This window comes from Stegostoma tigrinum, chromosome 1 (genome assembly GCF_030684315.1).
Source record: "Stegostoma tigrinum isolate sSteTig4 chromosome 1, sSteTig4.hap1, whole genome shotgun sequence".
Taxonomy (NCBI): Eukaryota; Metazoa; Chordata; class Chondrichthyes; order Orectolobiformes; family Stegostomatidae; genus Stegostoma; species Stegostoma tigrinum.
Window position 1 is genome coordinate 177,647,133 of NC_081354.1, and position 23,553 is coordinate 177,670,685.

At 42.5% G+C, this 23,553-nt stretch overlaps 1 protein-coding gene across 3 annotated transcripts in view; it reads right to left on the minus strand.

Annotated features, from left to right (window-relative positions):
• Positions 1–23,553, minus strand: part of atrn (attractin) — a 361,852-nt gene that overhangs the window by 170,157 nt on the left and 168,142 nt on the right. For all 3 annotated transcript variants that reach the window (XM_059650378.1, XM_059650382.1, XM_059650379.1), the window contains exons 21-24: positions 22,582–22,634; positions 14,728–14,822; positions 14,077–14,155; positions 11,053–11,210 (exon numbers count right to left, since the gene is read on the minus strand). In XM_059650378.1, coding sequence (XP_059506361.1) covers positions 11,053–11,210; positions 14,077–14,155; positions 14,728–14,822; positions 22,582–22,634 — 385 coding nt within the window. The remainder of the gene's footprint in view (positions 1–11,052; positions 11,211–14,076; positions 14,156–14,727; positions 14,823–22,581; positions 22,635–23,553) is intronic.

A 23,553-nucleotide genomic window follows, 5' to 3' on the forward strand; every position in this document is an offset into this window, starting at 1 on the left:
GTAGTCAACTGGTTCAGCGATTTCTGCTTGGAGTGACTTTGGCTGATCTCAAGTGAGCTCAGCATGGAGGAGAATCAGCCCCTACTTCAGCAAGCACAGGGCCTGAAATCAGCAGCTGACATATCGGCAACAAGCAAAGTCGGGAAGGTAGGCCCAGCGACAAAAGATGGTACCTAAGGGTCGACGATTTTGTTGTGGATTGGGTCCGGTACTGGTGGACGGGTATCACAGCAACAATGAAGTGGGTCCAGTGGTGAGACACATCTGATATTGATGGGTCCTGTACAGGTGGCGCAAGGCACTTCGGAAGAATATCGGCCCCGTGGTGAAGATGATGCCTTTAGTTTAACAAATTTGATGTTGGTTTGGTCTAGTATAGACGGCTTCAATATGGTGAGATGGGATGGTGGTTAGATGTTGACAGTGATGAGTGATGGACTCTCAGAGCTATAACTTCATTTTTATTTTATTCAAAATGGTGCCATTTCACAGCAACAAATGAAGGCTTTCATTATTTTATTGTATTCTTACTGTAAAATACACATGACAATGAAATAAAAATCAAACCAAGTTTTTCAGGCCAATGTACTAGGTCAAACAACCTTCAGCTGATTCATCACTGACCTCCCCCCAATATAAGGTCAGAAGTTTCATTTACCTAAACATGAGGTCCTGTATTTTGGAAAGGCAAGTCAAGGCTGGATTTACACACTTAATGGTAAGATCCTGGGGAGTGTCGCTGAACAAAGATACGTTGGAGTGCAGGTTCATAGTTCCTTGCAAGTGGAGTCCCAGGTAGATTGGGTAGTGAAGGCGGCATTTGGTATGCATGCCTGTATTAGTCAGTGCATTGAGTATTGGAGTTGGCAGATCATGTTGCGGCTGTACAGGGCATTGGTTGGGCCACTTTTGGACTGTTGCATGCAATTCTAATCTCCCTGCAATAGGAAGGATGTTTTGAAACACGAAAGGGTTCAGCAAAGATTTACAAGCATGCTGCCAGGATTGGAGGGTTTGAGCTTTCAGACTGGCTAAATAGGCTTCGGCTATTTTCCCTGCACCGTAAGAGGCTGAGGGGTGACCTTATAGACGTTTATAAAATCATAAGGGGAACAAATAGACAAGGTTTTCTCCCCCAAAGGGGAGGAGTCCAAAACTAGCTAGCACAAGTTTAAGATGAGAAGGGAAAGATTTTAAGAGGGACCTAAGGGGCAACTTTTTCATGGAGAGGGTGGTGCATGTAGGGAATGAGCTACCAAAGGAAGTGATGGAGGCTGGTACAATGACAACATTTAGAAGACATTTGGATGGGTATAGGAATAGAAAGGGTTTAGATGGATACAGGCCAAATGCTGGCAAATGGGATGAAATTAATTTAGGATATCTGGTTGGCATGGATGAGTTGACTAAAGGGTCTGTTTCCATGTTGCACAGCTCTGTGACTCTCCAAGTGCCTGGATGAGTTCAAACTTGAACAACATTCAAGCAGCTTATCATCCTGCCCAAAACAGGCCACTTGACTGGTACCAAATACGCCAACTCCACACACATTCTGCAGCAACAGCAACAATCTTTTGCAGGAGTCACTGCACACACTGTCTCGTCCAACGGCACCTTCCAAACCCACAAGCTCTATGACTCAGAAGGACAACGGCAGCAGATACATGGGAACCAACTCTCGCTTATCACCAAACCATACAACATCCTGACTTGAAAATGAACTTATCGCCCGTTCACTATTATGGGATGCCAATAACAGAAGACAATTCACATCACTGAGTTTGTTCTGACATTCATTAAGATTATTGTTGATCAAACACATCAATTTCTTGACTCACCCAATCCTCATAATCTTACAGATCATTGGTAATCAGATCCTGCTACCTGAAGCATACTCGAAAACTGAGCTTTCTTAACCCTTGGTGGTACAGAATTTTCACGAACCTTAAAAATAATTTCTCTTCCAGCACTGGCCCAAATGGTATTAGCCTTATTTCCAGAGTCACACTGGTTCTGAACTTCACAACCAGGGGACACGTTACCTGCATCTAACCTCATTATCCACTTAAACACTTTGGCGAGTTACAATGAGATCACCCCTAATCATTTGGAACAGTAGCGAATACAGACTCAGTCTGCCCAAAGTAAACACAGAAGATGGTGAACTCTCTCAGCAGGTCTGGAAGCAGCTGTCAAAAAAGAAACAGAGTTTACGTTGAGATTCCCACAGAGGTGGGTTTAAACTAATTCAGCAGGGGGATGGGCACCAAAATTGTAGTTCGACTATAGAAAAGGTTGAGAGTAGGGTCGTCCGAAATAAAGTTTCAGGGAAGCAAGATGGCACCGGCAAGCAAGAAGTTGGATTGAAGTGTGTCTACTTCAACGCCAGGAGCGTCTGGAATAAGGTTGGCGAACTTGCAGTCTGGGTTAGTACCTGGGACTTCGATGTTGGGGGCATTTCGGAGACATTGGTAGAGCAGGGACAGGAATGGTTGTTGTAGGTTCCAGGATTTAGATGTTTCAGTAAGAACAGAGAACATGGCAAAAGGGGCGGAGGTGTGGCACTGTTGGTCAAGGACAGTATTACAGTTGCAGAAAGGATGTTTGGGGACTCGTCAACTGAGGTAGTATGGGCTGAGGTTAAAAACAGGAAAGGAGGGGTCACCCTGTTGGGAGTTTTCGAGAGGCCTCCGAATAGTTCCAGAGATGTAGACGAAAGGATAGCAAAGATGATTCTCGATAGGAGCGAGAGATACAGGGTAGTTGTCATGGAGTACTTCAACTTTCCAGATATTAACTGGGAACACTATAGTTCGAATACTATAGATGGGTCAGTTTTTGTCCAGTGTGTGCAGCAGGCTTTCCTGACACAGTATGTAGATAGGCCAACAAGGGGCAAAGCCACATTAGATTTGCTACTGGGTAACGAGCCCGGCCAGGTGTTAGAATTGGAAGTAGGTGAGCACTTTGGTGACAGCAATCACAATTCTGTTATGTTTACTTTAGTGATGGAAAGGGATAGGTGTATACCACTGGGTAAGAGTTATAGCTGGGGGAAAGGCAATTACGATGAGATTAGGCAAGATTTAGGGAGCACAGAATGGGGAAGGAAACTGCAGGGGACGGGCACATTAGAAATGTGGAGCTTATTCAAGGAAAAGCTCTTGTGTGTCCTAGATAAATATGCACCTGTCAGGCAGGGAGGAAACTGTAGAGTGCGGGAGCTGTGGTTTACGAAGGAGGTGGAATCTCTGGTCAAGAGGAAGGCGGCGGCTTATGTTAGGATGAGATGTGAAGGCTCAGTTAGGGCACTTGAGGGCTACAAGGTAGCCAGGAAAGACCTAAACAGAGCCCAGAAGAGCCAGGAGGAGACGTGAGAAGTTGTTGGCAGATAGGATCAGGGTAAACCCTAAGGCTTTCTCCAGGCATTTAAGGAATAAAAGAACGACAAAAGTACGAAATGGCCCAATCAAGGATAGCAGTGGGAAGTTGTGCGTGGAGTCAAATGAGATAGGGGAAGTGCTAAATGAATATTTTTCAACAGTATTCACTCTAGAAAACGACACTGTTGTTGAGGAGAATACGGAGGTAGAGGCTACTCGACTAGGTGGGATTGAGGTTCACACAGAAGAGGTATTAGAAATCCTTCAGAAGGTGAAGATAGGTAAGTCCCCTGGGCCAGATGGGATTTATCCTCGGATCTTCTGGGAAGCCAGGGAGGAGATTGTTGAGCCTTTGGCATTGATCTTTAACTCATCATTGTCTACAGGAATAGTGCCAGATGACTGGAGGAGAGCAAATGTGGTTCCTCTGTTCAAGAAGGGGAGTAGAGACAACCCTGGTAATTATAGACCAGTGAGCTTTACCTCTGTTGTTGGTAAAGAGTGTTGGAAAAGGTTATAAGGGATAGGATTTATAATCATTTGGAAAAGAATAAATTGATTAGGGATAGTCAGCACGGTTTTGTCAAGGGAAAGTCGTGCCTCACAAACCTTATTGAGTTCTTTGAGAAGGTGACCAAACAGGTAGATGAGAGTAAACCGGTTGATGTGGTGTATATGGATTTCACCAAGGCGTTCGATAAGGTTCCCCACAATAGGCTATTGTACAAAATGTGGAGGAACGGAATTGTGGGAGATATAGCAGTTTGGATCGGAAATTGGCTTGCTGAAAGAAGACAGAAGGTGGTAGTTGATGGGAAATGTTCATCCTGGAGACCAGTTACTAGTGGTGTACCGCAAGGGTCGGTGTTGAGTCTACTGCTGTTTGTCATTTTTATAAATGACCTGGATGAAGCCGTAGAAGAATGGGTTAGCAAATTTGCAGACGACACTAAGGTCGGTGGAGTTGTGGATAGTGACGAAGGATGCTGTAGGTTGAAGAGAGACATAGATAAGCTGCAGAGCTGGGCTGACAGGTGGCAAATGGAGTTTAATGCAGACAAGGGTGAGGTGATGCACTCTGGTAGGAGTAACCGGAAGGCAAAGTACAGGGCTAATGGTAAGATTCTTAGCAGTGTAGATGAGCAGAGAGATCTCGGTGTCCATGTACACAGATCCTTGAAAATTGCCACCCAGGTTGACAGGGCTGTTAAGGCGGCATACAGTGTTCTAGCTTTTATTAATAGAGGGAATGAGTTCCGGAACCAAGAGGTTATGGTGAAGCTGTACAAAAGTCTGGTGCGGCCGCACTTGGAGTATTGTGTACAGTTCTGGTCACCGCATTATAAGAAGGATGTGGAAGCTTTGGAAAGGGTGCAGAGGAGATTTACTAGGATGTTGCCTGGTATGGAGGGAAGGTCTTACGAGGAAAGGCTGAGGGGCTTGAGGCTGTTTTCATTAGAGAGAAGAAGGTTGAGAGGTGACTTAATTGAAACACAAAATAATCAGAGGGTTAGATAGGGTGGATAGGGAGAGCCTTTTTCCTAGGATGGTGACGGTGAGCACGAGGGGGCTCAGCTTTAATTTGAGGGGTGAAAGATACAGGACAGATGTCAGAGGTAGTTTCTTTACTCAGAGAGTAGTAAGGGAATGGATCGCTTTGCCTGCGACGGTCGTAGATTCGCTAACTTTAGATGCATTTAAGTCGTCATTGGACAAGCATATGGACGTACATGGAATAGTATAGGTTAGATGGGCTGGAGATCGGTATGACAGGTCGGCACAACATCGAGGACCGAAGGGCCTGTACTGTGCTGTAATGTTCTATGTTCTAGAACTCTTCTTTAGAACTGAAAGGGGTTGCAAATCTTTGTAAAGCTTCTGTCAGGCAAAGGAGTAGCCAAAAGAACAAGTCACCTGCATGTTCAGTGTCGTTGACAGTGTAGAGGGCTGTTGTAGGCTGCAGCGGGACATTGACAGGATGCAGAGATGGGCTGAGAGGTGGCAGATGGAGTTCAACCTGGATAAATGCGAGGTGATGCATTTTGGAAGGTCGAATTTGAAAGCTGAGTACAGGATTAAGGATAGGATTCTTGGCAGCGTGGAGGAACAGAGGGATCTTGGTGTGCAGATACATAGATCCCTTAAAATGGCCACCCAAGTGGACAGGGTTGTTAAGAAAGCATATGGTGTTCTGGCTTTCATTAACAGGGGGATTGAGTTTAAGAGTCGTGAGATCTTGTTGCAGCTCGATAAAACTTTGGTTAGACCGCACTTGGAATACTGCGTCCAGTTCTGGGTGCCCTATTATAGGAAAGATGTGGATGCTTTGGAGAGGGTTCAGAGGAGGTTTACCAGGATGCTGCCTGGACTGGAGGGCTTATCTTATGAAGAGAGGTTGACTGAGCTCGGTCTCTTTTCATTGGAGAAAAGGAGGAGGAGAGGGGACCTAATTGAGGTATACAAGATAATGAGAGGCATAGATAGAGTTGATAGCCAGAGACTATTTCCCAGGGCAGAAATGGCTAGCACGAGGGGTCATAGTTTTAAGCTGGTTGGTGGAAAGTATAGAGGGGATGTCAGAGGCAGGTTCTTTACACAGAGAGTTGTGAGAGCATGGAATGCGTTGCCAGCAGCAGTTGTGGAAGCAAGGTCATTGGGGTCATTTAAGAGACTGCTGGACATGTATATGGTCACAGAAATTTGAGGGTGCATACATGAGGATCAATGGTCGGCACAACATTGTGGGCTGAAGGGCCTGTTCTGTGCTGTACTGTTCTATGTTCTATGTTCTAAAACACAAAGAGATTGATAATTAGAGTCACAGAAATAAAACAGCATGGAAACAGACCCTTCGGTCCAACTCGTCCATGCCAACCAGCTATTTTGAATAAATTCGTCCCATTTGTCAGCATTTTGTTCCTATTCCTCTACTCCCTTCCTATTCATATAACCCATCCAAATGCCTTTTAAATGTTATAATTGTACCAGCCTCCACCACTTCCTCTGGCAGCTCATTCCATTCACACACTACTCTGTAAAAAAGTTACCTCTTTGGTCCCTTTTACATCTTTCTCCTCTCACCTTAAAAACTTTGTCCTCTAGTTTTGGACTCCCCTACACTAGGGAAAAAGACCTTATCTATTTACCCTCATGATTTTATAAGCCTCTATAAGATCACCCCGTGACCTCCGAACATCCCGGTAAAATAGCCCAAGCCTCTGCAGCCTCTCCCACGAGCTCAAACCCTCCAAACCATGGCAATATCCTTCTAAATCTTTGCTGAACCCTTCCACGTTTTACAACATCCTTGCTACAGCAGGAAAACCACAATTGTATGCAGTGTACCAAAAGGGGCCTAACCAATGTGCTGTACAGCCGCAACGTGACCTCCCGACTCCTATACTGAAATTAGAGCATAGGAGAAACAGGATTGTGAAAATAGGTGTAAATTAAGGCGTGGGTGGGTGAAAATGGCTCCTCCTCTTGGCTGAGAACAGAGTGAACAATGCAAGCCTTTGGGGAGGAGGGGTGGAGAGGAAAGAGAGGAGTTTAAGAAAAATGGAGGACAGACATCATCAGGTCAGGCTCTTAAGGATGTGGAATACAATATCTGACACCCAGAGCTTGCAAAGTGGAAAACGTATTGTTTCTTTAGCTCACAATGAGCTTGGTTGGATCATTGCAGCAGGCCCAGTACTGAAATGCTAGCACAACAGCAGGGTCGTCCCTTGACATGGCAATCAGCTGTAACAGTGGGATTATTCCTATGGATAGAATGCAGAGCTCTCCAAAATAGTCATCCAGTCCATGTCTGGTGCCACCAATGTAATGGAGACTGTATTGTGCACAGCTAATGCTGTAGACTAGATTGAATGCAGTACAAGGAAAACTTTGCCTCACTTGGAAGGTATGTTTGGGGCCTTGGGCAGTGAGTAGGGAGGTGAATGGGCAATTATTATACCATCTCAGATTGCATGGGCGATGGCTGAGCAAGTGTTAAAAACAATGGAGGAACAGACCAGAGTGTCATGGAGGGAACAATCCTTACGGAATGCTGACACTGCAAGTGGAAGATATTTGTATCACCGACAGCGAAGGGGGAGGTGCTGGTGGACTGGAGGGTGGCTAGTGTTGTGCCTTTATTTCAGAACGGGTTAAGGAGAAACTTCGGAACTACAGACTGGTGAGTCTGACATCAACAGTGGCTAAGTTGTTAGAGGGGATTCTGAGAGATAGAATTTACATGCATTTGGACAGGAAAGGACTGATTTGTTCCATACATAGACTTTATTCAAGCCTTTGACATGGGTCCACGTGGTTGACTGATTAATAAAGTGGGATCACATGGGGTTCACGAAGAGCTTGCCAAATGAAACACAACGGGCAAAGGTCAAAGACGGAGGGCAGTGGAGGTAACAAGGTGTGGAGCTGGATGAACACAGCAGGCCAAGCAGCATCTTAGGAGCATAAAAGCTGACGTTTCGGGCCTGGATCCTGGAGGGTTGTTTTTTTGGACTAGAGGACAGTGACCAGTGGTGTTCCATAGGGACAGGTACTGGATCCACTCTTGTTTGTTTTTCAGAAAGATGACTTGGAGGAGAATTTAGGAGGCATGGTTACTAAGCTCACAGATGACAAGAAAATTGGTGGCACAGTTGACAGTCAACTGATCTAAGATTACAAAGAGATCTTGATCAATTGGGACCAAGGAGTGGCAGATGGCATTTAATTTGGATAAATGTTATGTTCTGCTCTAACAGCTGTGTTGTTAGTGCGAATTGGCTGTAATGCAATTGATGAAAAGTGGACACTGGATAACACAAACTTTCTGCTGAACACGTATTGCGATTTGCAATTGCCATTTTCTATCGTGTGATTTTCTGCAGCGAGGTCACACAAGAACGCAACTATTGCATTATAAGAAAACTACCTGTATTGCATTTTGGTAAAGTTAACAAGGACAGGATATAAGCAGTTCATGGTAGGGACCTGGGTAGTGTGATTGAACAGGAAGACCAAGGGGTTCTTTGAAATATGCATCACAGATACACAGGGCAGTGAAGTATTTTGCACATACCTTCATTGCTTGGATCAACCAGCACAGGAGTTGGGACATCATGTTGAGGTTATACAGGACATTGGTGAACCACTTCTGGAATAACATGCAGAGTTCTGGTTGGCCTACTGTAGAAATACTGTTATTAAATTGGAGGGGGTTCAGACAAGATTTGCCAGGACTGGAAAATTTGAGTTATAAGGGCAGGCTGGGACTTTTTCCACTGGAGCAGAGGTTAAGTAGTGACCACATGGAGGCTTATCAAATCAGGAGGGGCACAGATCAGGTGAACAGCAAAAAGATCTTTACCCTGGGGTGGATGAGCTCAAAAGTAGGGGGTATACTTTTAAGTTGAGATGAGAAAGATTCAAAAGGGACCAGGGAGGCAACAGTTTTCACACAGCGTGGCAACAGTTTTCACACAGCGTGATTTGTATGTGAAATGAACTGCCAGAGGAATTGGTAGATACAGGTACAGTTACAACATTTTAAAGCCATTTGGACAAGTACATGAATAGGAAAGGTTTAGAGCGGTGTGCGCCAAATGCAGGCAAGTGGGACTAGTTTAATTTGGAGAAACTTGGTTGGTATGAATGAATTGGGCCACAAGGTCTGTTTCCATGCTGTGTGATTCCATCTAGGTGTGAAGTGTCTTCTTCTTGAAGTGTCAGAAATGGCAGACGAGGCTCCTTTGAATATAGAGATGAGTGGAGTGAAAAATATGGACAAGGGAAACCTTGTTATTCATCTAGGAAAGAAGTTAAGAAGTGAGGGCAGAAGTGCTGCCATACTGTTCTTCATTTCTGCCATTCAGGAAACAAATCTGGTGTATCTTTTTGCACATCCTTCTCTACTGTCCCCCAAGATTTGGAAGCCAAAATTGCACACAGTACTCTAGATGTGATCTAATCCAACTCCTATGCAACACATCACTATTCCTAACTCAAATCTTCATCTAATAAAGGCAAATATTCCATTAGCCTTCCTAACAGGTTGCTGTGCCGCCATGTTCGTCTCAATGAATTACTGACAACACTGAGGTGCTGTTGTGCACATGCATCTACCATCTTTCACAATTAAAAAAAACGCTGCACATCTGTTTCGCTTACCAAAGTGGATAACCTCCTATTTTGCCCCACATTATATTCCAATGCCATGCTCTTGTCGATGCACCACGCACGTCCAAATCCTTCTGCTTCATATCTTCCTCACAACAAAGATTCCCATTTAGTGTTGTTTTATTCATGAATTTGAAAATATAACATCTGGCTCCCACCTCCAAATCACTGATATGTATTTTGAACAGCTGGAACCCAAGTACTGATCCTGGAAGTACCCACCCGTCACAACCTGGCAATACAAGAATGACCCATTTATTCCTTCAATCCAGGAAACTCTGACCCTCCCAGATGCTTCACACTGATGCCAGCTACCCCTCCTCGCACCTTCGACACTCCTGATCCCCCAAATTATGTAAGATATAGAAGTGTAAACAAGTCTCAGCTGTCCATCATAACCTTTAAAAAACAAAAAAAAACACTTAACTTTTAGAATCTAGTTAGCATGTTATTCATGCTTATTTTTAAATGCTACCTCTAGAAAGACTCCTATTATGTACTAAATTTACTCAGCTCTATTGAATTTTTTAATTGAAGAAACAGGAAATTGCAGATATTGGAAATCTGATACAAGAACAAAAATGGTGGAAATACTCAGCAATTCAGGCAGTATCTGTAGGGTGAGAAACAGAGTTTACATTAAACAATGAGCTGAATTAGGTCATTGGCCCTCAAAGCCTGCTCCACCATTCAGTAAGGTTATCACATCCAGCATATCCTGCTTCTTTTATTTGAAATTGTTTGTTGTTTTGCATTATATTAGTCAGAGGATACTGCTGAGGGAAACAGAAAGCCATTCCACCCTACAGCCAAGATTACTGTTATCAAGTCAATGCAGGAAAATCCGTGTTGGAACAGAAAGCGCATATGTTGTACCTAACCGTAAGTCTGATCTCCGAGTGTGTGCTCCACACAGCAGGTCGTTAAAATGCCAACATTCATATCCCACCTTTAAGTAATAACGACTGGCAAAATAAAACTTGTGGAAAAAACAGCAATATGTGACAGCGATAGTAGGAACTGCTGATGCTGGAGAATCTGAGATAACACGGTGTGAAGCTGGACGAACAGAGCGGGCCAAGTGGGATCAGAGGAGCGGGAAAGCTTGACATTTTGGGTCAGGACCCTTCCGAGATGAAGGTGGGTCCCGAACCGAAATGTCAAGCTTTCCTACTCCACTGATGCTGCTTGGCCTGCTGTGTTCATCCAGCTTCACACCATGTTATAGCAATAATGTGACAGCCTATTCCCCTCCAAGTATGCAACGGCTCCAAAATGTCTCCCAGAGAAAGCCAAAACCAACCCACCTATTAGAAATCAATGGACTGACTGCAAGACTTACAGAATTCATCAGTAACTCCCCTGTAGCCTCAGAGCTCAGGAGACAATGTGGCTCAAAAATGTGATTTTTAAAATACAAACATTTCTGAAAAAGGGAACAAAGACTAATCCCCGTACTTTATTTGCATTGAAAGAACATGTAAAAGGTACTCACCTGTATCTTTATGGGCCAGGTGAAGTTGTTGACATACACAAAGAAAGTTATATTGGGATTGTTACGAAAATCAAACTTCTCATTGGAGAAGCTGTCCTTGTATTCCTTAATATTGGTTTTTGAAACGATTGGCATTTCTTCTCCAGGTGGTGTGCCCGCTCAAGTAGAGAGAAAAAAAAATAAAAATCTTAGAATGTACACTCAGTTTATAAACAACACTGCTACAAACTAAGAAAAATAATTCACAATACTAAAACTGCTCATGCAAGGCATAGACAGACAATATTTTTATACAGCCACTGTAATCTCTGGTACAAAAAGTGATTAACTTTTACCAACAACTGCTTTGATGCTACACAGCATAAAAATCACTCATCAACCTCTACTCTTAGCTGCGTGTGTGGTACGACAATGTGCAATTGTACTGAAACTAATATGGGAAAACATGCCAAATTATTTCACTGTTGCGTATTATGAAATAAATCTAACACTGAGCCACAAAAGGAAATACTGAGTCAATGATATTTGTTTTCACGAGAGTCTGGAGTCTTCAAGGTGAAACAGGCTGAATAATTCAGGGACGATGCTCCATTGTCTCGAGGGCTGAAGGCACAGCAGCCAATAAAAGAGCAAATAAAGTTCGAATTGCTCAAGAGGCCAGAACTGCTCAAGAAGAGAAAGCTCTGAGGGGATTACAGGGAAAGGCAGACTTTGCCCTGTCTGTTTCATAAATTTTCTTTACAAAATAACTTTCTAGTCTGGCTCTCTCACTTGATTAATTTTTATTTCTGGTCTTGACTAGCCAACTACACCACATATGCTCTTCAGCACATCACTGCACCTTCTCTACCATTCCTATCCAACAACATCTTACATTGCTGGAATCATGTATCCTTTCAATTTGCTGACAATATTATGAGTTATTTACTTGGCCACCAAAAACAAAGCAGTTCTTTACAAACTGCAGCAATACATTCCATACCCAAAATCATCAAACTTCAGCAAGAAGCACTGCTAAGAGGTTAAATAGTTTATTTTAATTTCTTCTCAGGGTGGGAGAGTGGGATTGTTTGCATGGTCATCATTCATTGCCCATCTTTAATTGCCCAGAGGGTAGTTAAGCGCCAACCACATTGCTGTGCGTCTGAAGTTACATGTAGGCAAGATCAGGTAAGGGCAGCATTGCATCCTTACTGTTATGCTAATGAACACATCTGCTACATGGCCCCAAAATTTGCTTTATTTTTGACAGTGTTGGTGACAGAAAAAAAACGTAAGATGAACATGAATACAATGGGCTATTCTAAGCATTGGTCGTTTTTGACTTTGCTTAAAGTTAACAAATTGACCATCTCATGCAAGAATGCTATTTTCTCCCAGCTGGATTTAGGCTAATCTATATAGTATAGAAATACAAAGTTAGCCATAATGGTCTAAGCCAATTTGGTTGAAACCCACAAACTGCAATTCAATAAAACAAAGTCCTAATATTTCCATTAGAGGTTCTTTGCAGAAGACACTGGATTCTAGCACTTTATTCCACTGGTCTTCCAAACTTTATCAAAAGCATAGCTGAAAGCACAGAAGTATACAAACACAATACTATACATTGTTTCAAGCCCGCTCCCGGTTCAGTTAGGTCTAATCAGTGTCTCAATTTTGTTTTTCCGACTTTGACCTACATTTCTTCATGTCTTTAACTAAAAAGTAGTAATGAAACTCAATCCTCGAAATCATAAATGGGTACAATAGCACAGTGGTTACGTTGCAGGATTAAAGGAACTTGGAAGCTTGGACCAATGATCCAAAGACATCAGTTCAATCCCATGACTGCTGGTACAGATTTCAATTTTCCTTTTTTATTTATTCACTTGGAGGATAGAGACGTTGCTGGCTGGCCAGCATTTATTGCCTGACCCTAACTACCCTACAGCTGTCATCTTCAACTCGTGCCGTCCATGTGCTGCAGGTAGACTCACAATGGCCTTGGAAATGTATTTCCAAGCCAGGATGAGGAATGGCAGGGAGGGGAACTTGCAGGTGGTGGTGCTCCCATTTATCAGCTGCCCTTGTCCTTCTGGATGGAAGTGGTCACGGGTTTTGAAGGTGCTGTTTAAAGAAGCCTTGGTGAATTTTTGCAGTGCATCTTATAGAAAGCACACACTGCTGCTACTAAGGTGGAGGGAGTGGATACTTATGGATTGTATAGGGTGGACAGTGAGAGTCTTTCTCCTTGGACGATGACGTCAGCTTGTACGAGGGGGCATGGCTGAAAATTGCAGGGTGATAGATTTAAGACAGATGTCAGAGGCAGGTTCTTAGCTTAAGAGAGTGGTTCGGGCATGGAATGCCCTGCCGGCCAATGTAGTTAACTCTGCCATATTAGGGCCATTTAAACAGTTCGTGGACAAGCATATGGATGATGATAGGATAGTGTAGGGGGGTGGGCTTAGATTAGTTCACAGGTCGGTGCAACATCGAGGGTTGAAGGACCTGTTCTGCGCTGTACTGTTCTATGTTCTATGGATGTGGTGCCAATCAAGCAGGCTGCTTTGCCCTGGTTGGTGCCAAGCTTCTTGGATGTTTTCACCACATTCAATTATATCACGAACGACAATCATGAACTACTGGAATGATATAAAGGCCCCTGTGATTCACGTGTCATTGAGGGAAAGGAATCCCTGCCCTGTTCATTTCTACATCAACTGGTTCAGAACTGTTAAAGATGTGATTACAAACCCTGGAGCAGGTGGGACCATCATCCAGGCCTCCACATGCAGAGGTAGGAACACTACCAGTGAACTGCAAGAGGCACTGCCTTACCACTGGATAGTTTAAAGAAAGGAAATTACTATTTTCCTCCCTCACTTAAGAGGCAAGAGTGGAGGATGTAGAATATAGAGCCACATTAGTGCAAGGGCTGAACTCGCTCAATGAAATTATTGTTCCTACTTTCTGCAGCGATATGAGATATGAAATCTCTTTTCCTTCATTCATTTGAATGATTATTTGCATTAATCTTACCTAAAAAGCTACTAGACCACGTTATGTTGAGGTTGAAATTCTTTGACGCATTAATAAACATGTCCAAGTCTCTGTTTTGCTGAAAGAAAATGTGTAAAATGTTACAAAAGAAGTTTCCTGACTATTAATAACTAACTTTTAAATCGAGTGGAAAGAACAATAAGCAATATTGATGACTGCGAAACTCTGGGTCTGGGTAACATATTGACGCATATCAAGAAGCTAGACACCTTTTAAAAACCAAGAGTTAGGTCATTTACACAAAAGGCAACAACAGAATCATGTGTAGGCGCAATCATCATAATACACTTAAGCTAGAAATACAGAACTTCTCAAGTTTAATCACTAAGCATAACTGAAGGCTGCAAAACATGTAAACCAGCCAAGCTATTAACACAGAAGCCCATTCAGAACACTCAAGTTCCCAGGTTTGCCTGGGAAGCCTGTACTTGTTTCCAGCTCCGCATCTGTCGCCATCCTGACAGAACATCTGAAGATGTTTGTCAAATTAATAGCTACTAATGCCATCTATGAACTTGTAGCCTGTAGATTTGTCCCTAAGAAACAGGCAAAAGGCACAAGCTCACTTCTAATAGAGGCCTGAACCAGTTGAAAATCCTAACCAAAAATTCAGTGCCTGGTAGTACTTACTTCCTCAGGAGTGGCTACAAAGTTGATGGCAGTGTAGTAACGGTCATCCTCTTGAGAGAGGCTGAATGTGAACTGGTAGTCAATCAGTAGAGTATCTGTGAAAGATATGAAAATAATGAGCTGAAATACTAGACCACAACAGTTAGTATCACAAGTATTCAACTCAAATATCCTATCTTTATCAATACTTTGTTTGCTGAAAAATTCCTCAAGGCTTTCTTTCCAATCATTTTAAATTGAAGTTACTTAGAAAATAATAAGTCAAAACAGACAGTAAAATAAAAGTTAGCAAACTTAAGTGTAAAACATCCAAAGACGCATCACAGTAGAATAAGAAAACAAAATCTGACATCAATTCACAAACGATAACAAAGAAAGATGACCAAGGAGATAGATTTTGAGGAGCACCTTTAAGAGGAAATGACAGGAAGTGAGGTGTGTGCCTGTGTGTGTGGGGAATCTTGAGCTTAGGCATTGAGAAGGCTCAGCTGTCAGCTGTGGAGGGATTTCAGTTGGGATGCTCCAGAGGTCAGAAGTGAAGCAAAGATACCCGAGGATTGTAGGCTCGGGGTGATTACAGAAATAGCAAGGGGAAGGTGCAAGATGGTGGAAGAATCCGGATACAGTTTTACTGAAAAGAATTCATTTTGTCAAAGTGTGACATCTTATACTCAAAAGGACATTTAAGAATAACAAAATGGAAGCATTGTTGAAATAGAAACCAATGAAGGCGACTGAGCACAAGAGCGATGGGTGAACAAGTCTTCATACTATTTGGAGCAAAGGCAGAGAGTAAAGTCTGCTCTCAACTTTATAGATGGGAAAGGACTGGCCAGAGTTCATTGGAATAACCAAGTCTAGAATTAGCTATGGTACAGTTCAGGATTTCAGCAGATCAGTTGAGTCAAGCAATGTTAGAGGGACGAAAAGTGATGGTCTATTTACAACACAGCTGTGGTAAGAAGCTCGTCTCAGAGTCAAAATAATTTAAACATTAAAATAAAAAACAAAACTTGTTATTCCAAAGGCTGTTTCATATCTATTGCATATCCATGAACTGCAGCGGCAGATGTGACTACTTTACTATTGCCCTCGGGATCATAGCCCATCTTCACGTTGAACACACCCTAACAGTCCTAAGTGGATTTAGAAACAAATCTACCAATTCAAAACTTAGCATCCATGCTCTAACATGGAGTCTTAGCAAACTATACACCACCATCTGAAATAAATCTCTTGTTCCAGATGACTCATTCTACTTCAATGAAATATGCAGAACAGCATGTGAGAAAAGCACCAGCATTAGCTTAAGAGCAGCTGCAAATTGATTAAGTTCTAACATATAACCAGAAGCATTCTAAAACTTTTTTGTACAAGTAGCATGTGATAGATCTGAGGATGAACAGACAATTCAAAGTTTTGACAACCCCAGTCATAGGTAGACAGAAAAATAAATAACTGACAGGAGCCAAAAGCTCCATCAACAGTCCAATCTGAAACAAGGGTGGATACCAACAGATCAGGAAAGGCAAAAAGCTGAAGCATTCATTATTATTTTTAATCAGAAGTGTCAATTGAGTAGCTTTTCTCTGACTTCTTCTGAGAGTCCTTTTATCACAAAATGTCAGTCTTCAATTAACTCTACATGACTTTGAGAAATGGTTGACTGCACTGAACACAAAGGCCACCATCACAAAATTTTAACTGTGTTGTTGAAAAGCTGTACTTCAACCTGCTGGGCCTCTCAGCAACTCCAGTACAGTTGCAACACTGGCATTCACCGAGCAATGTGTAAAATTGTTCTAAATTTGTCCTGACGACCAAAAGCAAACAGCATTCTCCCAATCATCAGCAAAATGCCACAAATTGTTTAAAGTCCTTAGATTGCATTGCACTGTTCAACAATTCTCAGCTTAGGTTCTGCCGGAACCTCAACTTCAGACAGACTTGAAAGCTGTGTGTTTGGATTCAAACGTGGATTCAAGAACAGAGATGAGGAGGTGACCGTGACTGCCCTTAACATCATGGCAACATTCGCAAGATAATAAAACTGAAGTCAATGAAAATCATGATTCAGTGGTTGAATTGTAAAGCAGTTGTGGTTCTTGAAAACCAATCATCCCAGCCTCAGCTTTACCAGTTCCTCAAAGCAACATCTCAAGTCCAACAATCTTCAGCTAGGTCATACCTACCTCCATCACATCAGAGATGGGACTACTTGCTGATGATTACAACGTTCAGCTCCCGTTATAAATCCATTAAAACATAGCAGCCTCACAAGGGTCAGATAATAACGAACATCTCATAAAAGGAAGAATTGAATAACTACACACCAACAAGGTGGTGATCCTCTAACATCTTTATCAAAGATGAGAAGCAACGGGCACAAATTGCACAAACACCACCAGTTGTGCTTTTGGTAGATCAACACTGCAGGCTCAGTTCCACCACACCACATCTCAGTCTGAGCTTCCACAGAAACAAATGAACATGCATCACTAGTTGTTAATCAAATACTCAAATCTCAGGCTTCTAGCCCCAGACACAAGATTGGCTCCATACCACGATTTGCTTACAGCCATGTAGCAGCGGCAATGCTGAGTTCATGTTGCCTTCAAAGAAGCTATAAAACTCATAACAGTTACTTCCAACCAATAGTATCTGAAGTCAAACATCAAATACATCTTTAAAAATTGGAATTCAAGTGAAGGGAAATAAAGTTCAAACAAAGGAATAGCGCACCATATTGACAAAGAACCACAGAACAACAGGTCGTCATTAGAACATAGAACAGTACAGCGCAGAACAGGCCCTCCGGCCCTCGATGTTGCGCCGGCCAATTTGCACGCCAAATTTGTATTGACTCTCTAAATGAACAAATAACCTATTATAATTCTCCCATCTTCTCCCCGTCGGACTAAACATTCCTCCTGTGCAGGTAATAATCCAATTTTCTCTGGAATAACTCAGTTGTATCCCTTTCTACCGTACTCTCAACGTCATCTAGACCTGAATCATTCATTGTGTAATTAAGTTTTTCAACTGGTTGCGTCTGGTTCTCAAACCTTCTGCCAATGGGAACACTTTCTCCTTGCCAATTTTGTCAGGATCCGTTATGATTTTGAATACCACAATAGAATCTGCTCTTAACTTTATTTCTCTAATGAAGAGACCTCTAACTTGTTCAATCTACATAACTTAAGTTCTACCTCCTCAGAACCATCCTCATGAATCTTTTCTGTACTCTAATGCCTTCATTTCTTTCCTCATGTGAGGTGCTGAGAACTGAACACAGTACTCCAGTGAGGTGATATCAGTGTTTTGTACAGGTTTAACTTTCTTCCTTTTGTATTCTATGTCCCTCATGACAGACTAGAGAAACTGGATGATAGCTCAAAGAAATAGCTTGAGTGATAAATGGAAGCATTAGTGATTTCTGGAAGGTCACCACTAGAGTCAGGGAGGGTCCCAGAGGGCTGGAAAATCGTTAATGTGACACCACTGTTTTAAAAAAGGGAGCAAGGCAAAAGACCAAAATTTACAGGCCGATTAGCCGAACCTCAGTCGTGGGTAAGATCTGAGTCCGTTGTAAGGGATGAGATTTCTGAATATTTGGAAGTGTATGATAAAGTAGGGCAAAGTCAGCATGGTTTCATCAAGGGGAGGTCATGCCTGACAAATCTACTAGAATTCTTTGAGGAAGTAACAAGCAGGGTTGACCAAGGACAGCCAATGGATGTTTTCTACCTGGATTTCAAGGGGTCTTTGACAAGGTGCCGCACAGGAGACTGCTGAGTAAGATAAGGGCCCATGGTGTTAGATGCAAGGTGCTAGCACGGATAGAAGACTGGCTGTCTGGCAGAAAGCAGAGAGTGGGGATAAAAGGCTCTTTCTCAGGATGGTAGCCGGTGACAAGTGGTGCTGCAGTGTTCCACAAGGGACAGTGTAGGGACCACAACTTTCCACTTTATACCTTAATGATCTAGATGAAGGCACTGTGGGCATTCTGGCTAATTTTGCAGATGATACAAGGATAGGTGCAGGAGCAAGACGGCTGCAGAAGGATTTGAACAGGTTAGGAGAGTAGGCAAAGAAGTGACAGATACAGTACAACATGGGAAGTGTGAGGTCATACGCTTTGGTAAGAATAAAAGCATGGGCTATTTTCTAAATGGGGAGAAAACTCACAAGTCTTAAGTGCAAAAAGACTTGGAGTTCTAGTCCAGGATTTTCTCAAGGTAAACTTGCACATTGAGTCAGTAGTCAGGAAGGCAAATGCAATGTTGGCATTTATTTTGACAGGACTTGAATACAAAAGCAGGGATGTACTACTGAGGCTTTATAAGGCTCCGGTCAGGCCACATTTGGAGCATTGTGTGTAGTTTTGGCCTCCATATAAGAGGGAGGATGTACTGGCCCTGGAGTGGGTTCAGATAAGGTTCACAAGAACGGTCCCAGGAATGGAAAGCTTAACATAAGAGGATTGTTTGAGGACTCTGGGACTATACCCATTGGAGTTTAAAAGGATGTGGGAGGATCTAGTTGAAGCTTACAGAATACTGAATGGCCTGGACCGAGTGGATGTTACGAAGATGTTTCCATTGGTAAGAAAGAGAGAAGGACCTGAGGGCACAGGCTTAGAGTAAAGGGAAGACCTTTCAGAAGAGAGACAAGGAGAAGCCCTCTTCAGCCAGACAGTGGTGAATCTATGGAACTGACTGCCACAGAAGGCTGTGAAGGCCAGGTCATTGAGCATATTTAAGATTGAGATAGATAGGTTCTTGATTATCGATTATCAAGGATTACTGGGATCAAGCGGGAGAATGGGGTTGAGGTACTTAACTGCCATGATTGAATGGCAGAGCAGACTCGCTGGGCCAAATAGCCTAATTTCTGCTCCTATGTCTTATGGATGATAAAATTTATTCAAGGGAAAGTGAAATAGATTTTTGACATACAAGGATCATGAGGTTCCATCAGTAGAGCTGAGAAGGCAACCAGATTAGCTGTGATCTTAATGTACAGTATTAAGTGAACTCCACAGTCCTAGGATCTCATATTCAGGTCTGAATATGCATCAGGAAGAGTGTCATTAACATCAAATCATGGTAAACTCCACTCTAAACTCTTACCCTGTCACTCTATTAAATTCATACCCACATTGCTACTTTCCCTTTTATTCGATGAGTTTTATTGTGACGCGCTGTGTTAATGCACTCTAGAAGACCACATACACCCCATCACAACATTCCTTATCAAGCTTATATCACTTCATCAAATGACACCAATCACTTATTACAACAAATTTTCCTTAATTAACTGGAATTTGAAAGATCATCATCAATTGGGTCAAATTACCATTAAGATTCTTTGATACCAATTAATACTGTAACATCGACAATTCTCTAACCCTCTGCCAACATGCCTGATTTTTTTCAAATTATAGAATAATAGAATCCCTTCAGAGTGGGAGAAGGCCCTCTGAAGAGCATCCCACCCAGGCTCATCCCCCTACACTATCCATGTAACCCTGCATTTCCCATGGCTAATCCACCTGGCTTGCACATCCCTGGACACAATGGGCAATTTAGTATGGCCAATTTACCCAGCCTGCACATTTTTGTACTGTGGGAGGAAACTGGAGCACCCATAGGAAATGCACACAGACACTGGGAGAATATGCAAACTCCAGACAGGAAGGTTCCTGGCAGTGAGGCAGTTGTGCTAACCAGTGAGCTACCGTGCCACTCCTGAGCCATCATTCCACCCCTCTCAAGAAGGTTTGAAAACAATGGCTCCACAAGTTTCAATCTCTGAGTGTAAAATCTGAATTAATGTTCTCTAGATCAGAGAATCTCGAGCTTGGGATCATAACTACAAAGTAAGGGTTTAGTCGCTTTAAACAGATAAGAGAATGAATTGCTTCCACAGGGTCATGAATCTTTGGAATTCTATGTTCCAGGGAACTGTTAAGGCTGAATCAGTGAAGATATTGAAGACTGACATTGAGTTGAGAGGGGGTCAAGGTTTATGGGGAACGTGGAGTTGAGGCGAAGACCAGACCGGCAATGGTACTTTTGAACGTCAGAGCAAGCTCAAGAGATTATTGTCTGGAATCTATTGTTGCTATTCCGACAAGGTAGTCGGCCTTTGTATAAAATTGAATTGGTGTTATCTGTGTTTTGGCATTCTGGGCCACTATTTACACAACCTAGGATTCTTTGTTTATTAAACAAAGAACACAATTGCTTTCCTCACATTTTTAAAATAAACTGATCACTAACCAAAAAAATACATCCAAAAATCCATACGCTACAACTTTTAAAAATTTTGTTCAGGAAGTTTAATCATGTTAAATGGCCTGAAGGCCTGAAGAAATAGGAACAGAAGTCAGTCACTCGGCCCTGCAAGCCTGCTCTGCCACTCAATAAGGTCATGGCTGATCCGACATCCCTCACTTTCACATTCCTGCCTTTTCCTGTCATAAAAGATTTCCGTATTGATTAAGAATCGCTGTCAGGCTTAAAATAAGGACTAGAATTAGAACTGGCTTTATTTTCATGAGCAAAAACACAAATGAGTGCAGTGAAAAGTTTACCATGTCGCTGCTTATGGCGCCATCTTAGGTACAGGCTACTTCGGCACAGACTTAACTATTTGTTGCAGAATTGAAATAATAATAAATACAAGTGTAGTCTAAGAATAAAAAATACTCAAATTACAGTCTTTTTCACCAAATCTGTGCTAGCACCTCTCCACCAGACCACACTGGGTTTCAAAACACAAGGCTTCGCTTCCAGTCCACGGCAACATCCAGTCTGGGACGCTCATCACCACACCACAATGGCCTCTAGTCTGGGGCTCGCCTCCCCACACTGGCCACTGGTCTGGGCACATCCCCAGGATTTGTCTCGCGTGCCAGCCTACGGTCCGAGACCCACCACTCATGCCTGCCATGTCTCAGGTTTGCCTCCAAGACCCGCCTCCTGTGCCAGCCTGGTCAGGGACGCGCCAGCAATGGCCTGTTGTCCGAGACTTGCCTCCCCCATTCTCTCTGGGAGAATTTTTAACAAGTTAAAAGTTTGAAAGAAAAAAACCTGCAGAAAAGAGAAACAAGGAAGGGAAAAGAAGATAAAAAGAATACGCGGAACAGAGGGGCTCTCGCTGGTGAGTCCTACTCTGCCACCATCTTGCATGGGTTTACACAAGTACTCTGCCCCCACTGCTCTCCGTGGCAAGGAGTTCCAAAGACTCTCAACCCTGAGAGAAGAAATTTCTCATCTCATTCTTAAATTGGCTTTCCTTTATTCTGAGACTACGCTCACTGGTCCGAGACCTCCCCATGTGGGGCAGCATCCTTTCAGAACTTACTATCTCCCAAGTGCCTTTGTGTTTCAGCTTTCTGCAGTTTCCCCCCCCCGCCCCATTGAAATAACATTCTTTTCTTTTCCATTCCAAAATGAATTTCACATTTTCCGACATTATACTCCATACACATTATACTTTTTGCGCACTTAGTTTATCTATTAATAACACTCTGAAAACTAACATGCAGTAAAAACAATTCATTTTTGAAGAGTAGCTTTCCTACAATGGAGGGAGAAAAGTACTAGTTCTATTCAACACAACGATCAGCCCCGGGCCTCACCAATTTCTTAAATCATGATACTGGCACAGGTCTTGGTTCATAGATCGATAGTTGTTCAGTTAAAATGTTCCAGAGATAACTAAGGCTATAAATAACAGAACAGGGATATGTCTAGTTGTGGACAATTTTCCACGAATACAGGTTTGGACAAGTGATTCAATTTGAGTCATTTTCATTTCTCATCACTTAAAGTGCATTTGACTTACAGTAACAGGTTCCTTTCAGTGGGTTACCCTGGTATCGTGTTTCAACATCACATCTAGAAGCAAATTTAACCACAGATTAATAAACATAATTATACGTTTGCTCCCATTTATTTGGCTGTGCATTTTCAGTAAATAAAGCTCATGCATGGAAAACATTTCACAATTCAAATAGCATACCTACGTGTAGTGGCTAGAACATGAAACGAAGAAACTTCGCTACAGGTACATGAAGTCCTGTTAAGATCAGCTGTGGATAACTGGTTACGCATCCGGGCATTGTATCTTAAAAGGAATTAATTGTCTTGGAAAAAATGCAGCACAGGTTCCTCAAACATTACCAGGGCTTCAAGGTTCAGATCTAGCACTATTACAAAATTTGAGTTTATGTTCTCTGCTTTACCAAACGTTGCGCTGATTTTATTAGTTAAGGCGGCGTGGAGCTGAATGAACACAGCAGGTCAGGCAGCATCAGAGGAGCAGGAAAGCTGCTTGGCCTGCTGTGTTCATCCAGCTCCACACTTTGTTATCAAGGGAAATGATACTTGTTTTTGATGCAGTGAGTTATGATCTGGCATACACTGCCTGCAAAGTGAAGGGAAGAAAATTCAATACCAATAAAAATAATAATTCTTCAAAATTAAAGTTAAAAATGATCACTTGCATCAGGCTTCACACGATACATTTAGGTCAAACTTCAAGCATGAAGCAGACACAAATGCAGGAAATAGGAGTTGAGAACAGAACAATTTGGAATCCTTGCACAACATCCCAAGACTCCAGAATACCTCTCAGGTAGGGTCAAAAATCATATTTAACATGGGCTCAAATTGAGATGTTCTACAAGTGCAAAAATACAGATAAGAATTATCCTTCTGAGCTCAGAATGCATTTTTTTAAGCCACTGAAGTGTTTTTAATTTTAACACACCAATTTCCAAAATGCTATTCTGAAGCTTCAAGCCGTGCAACAGCA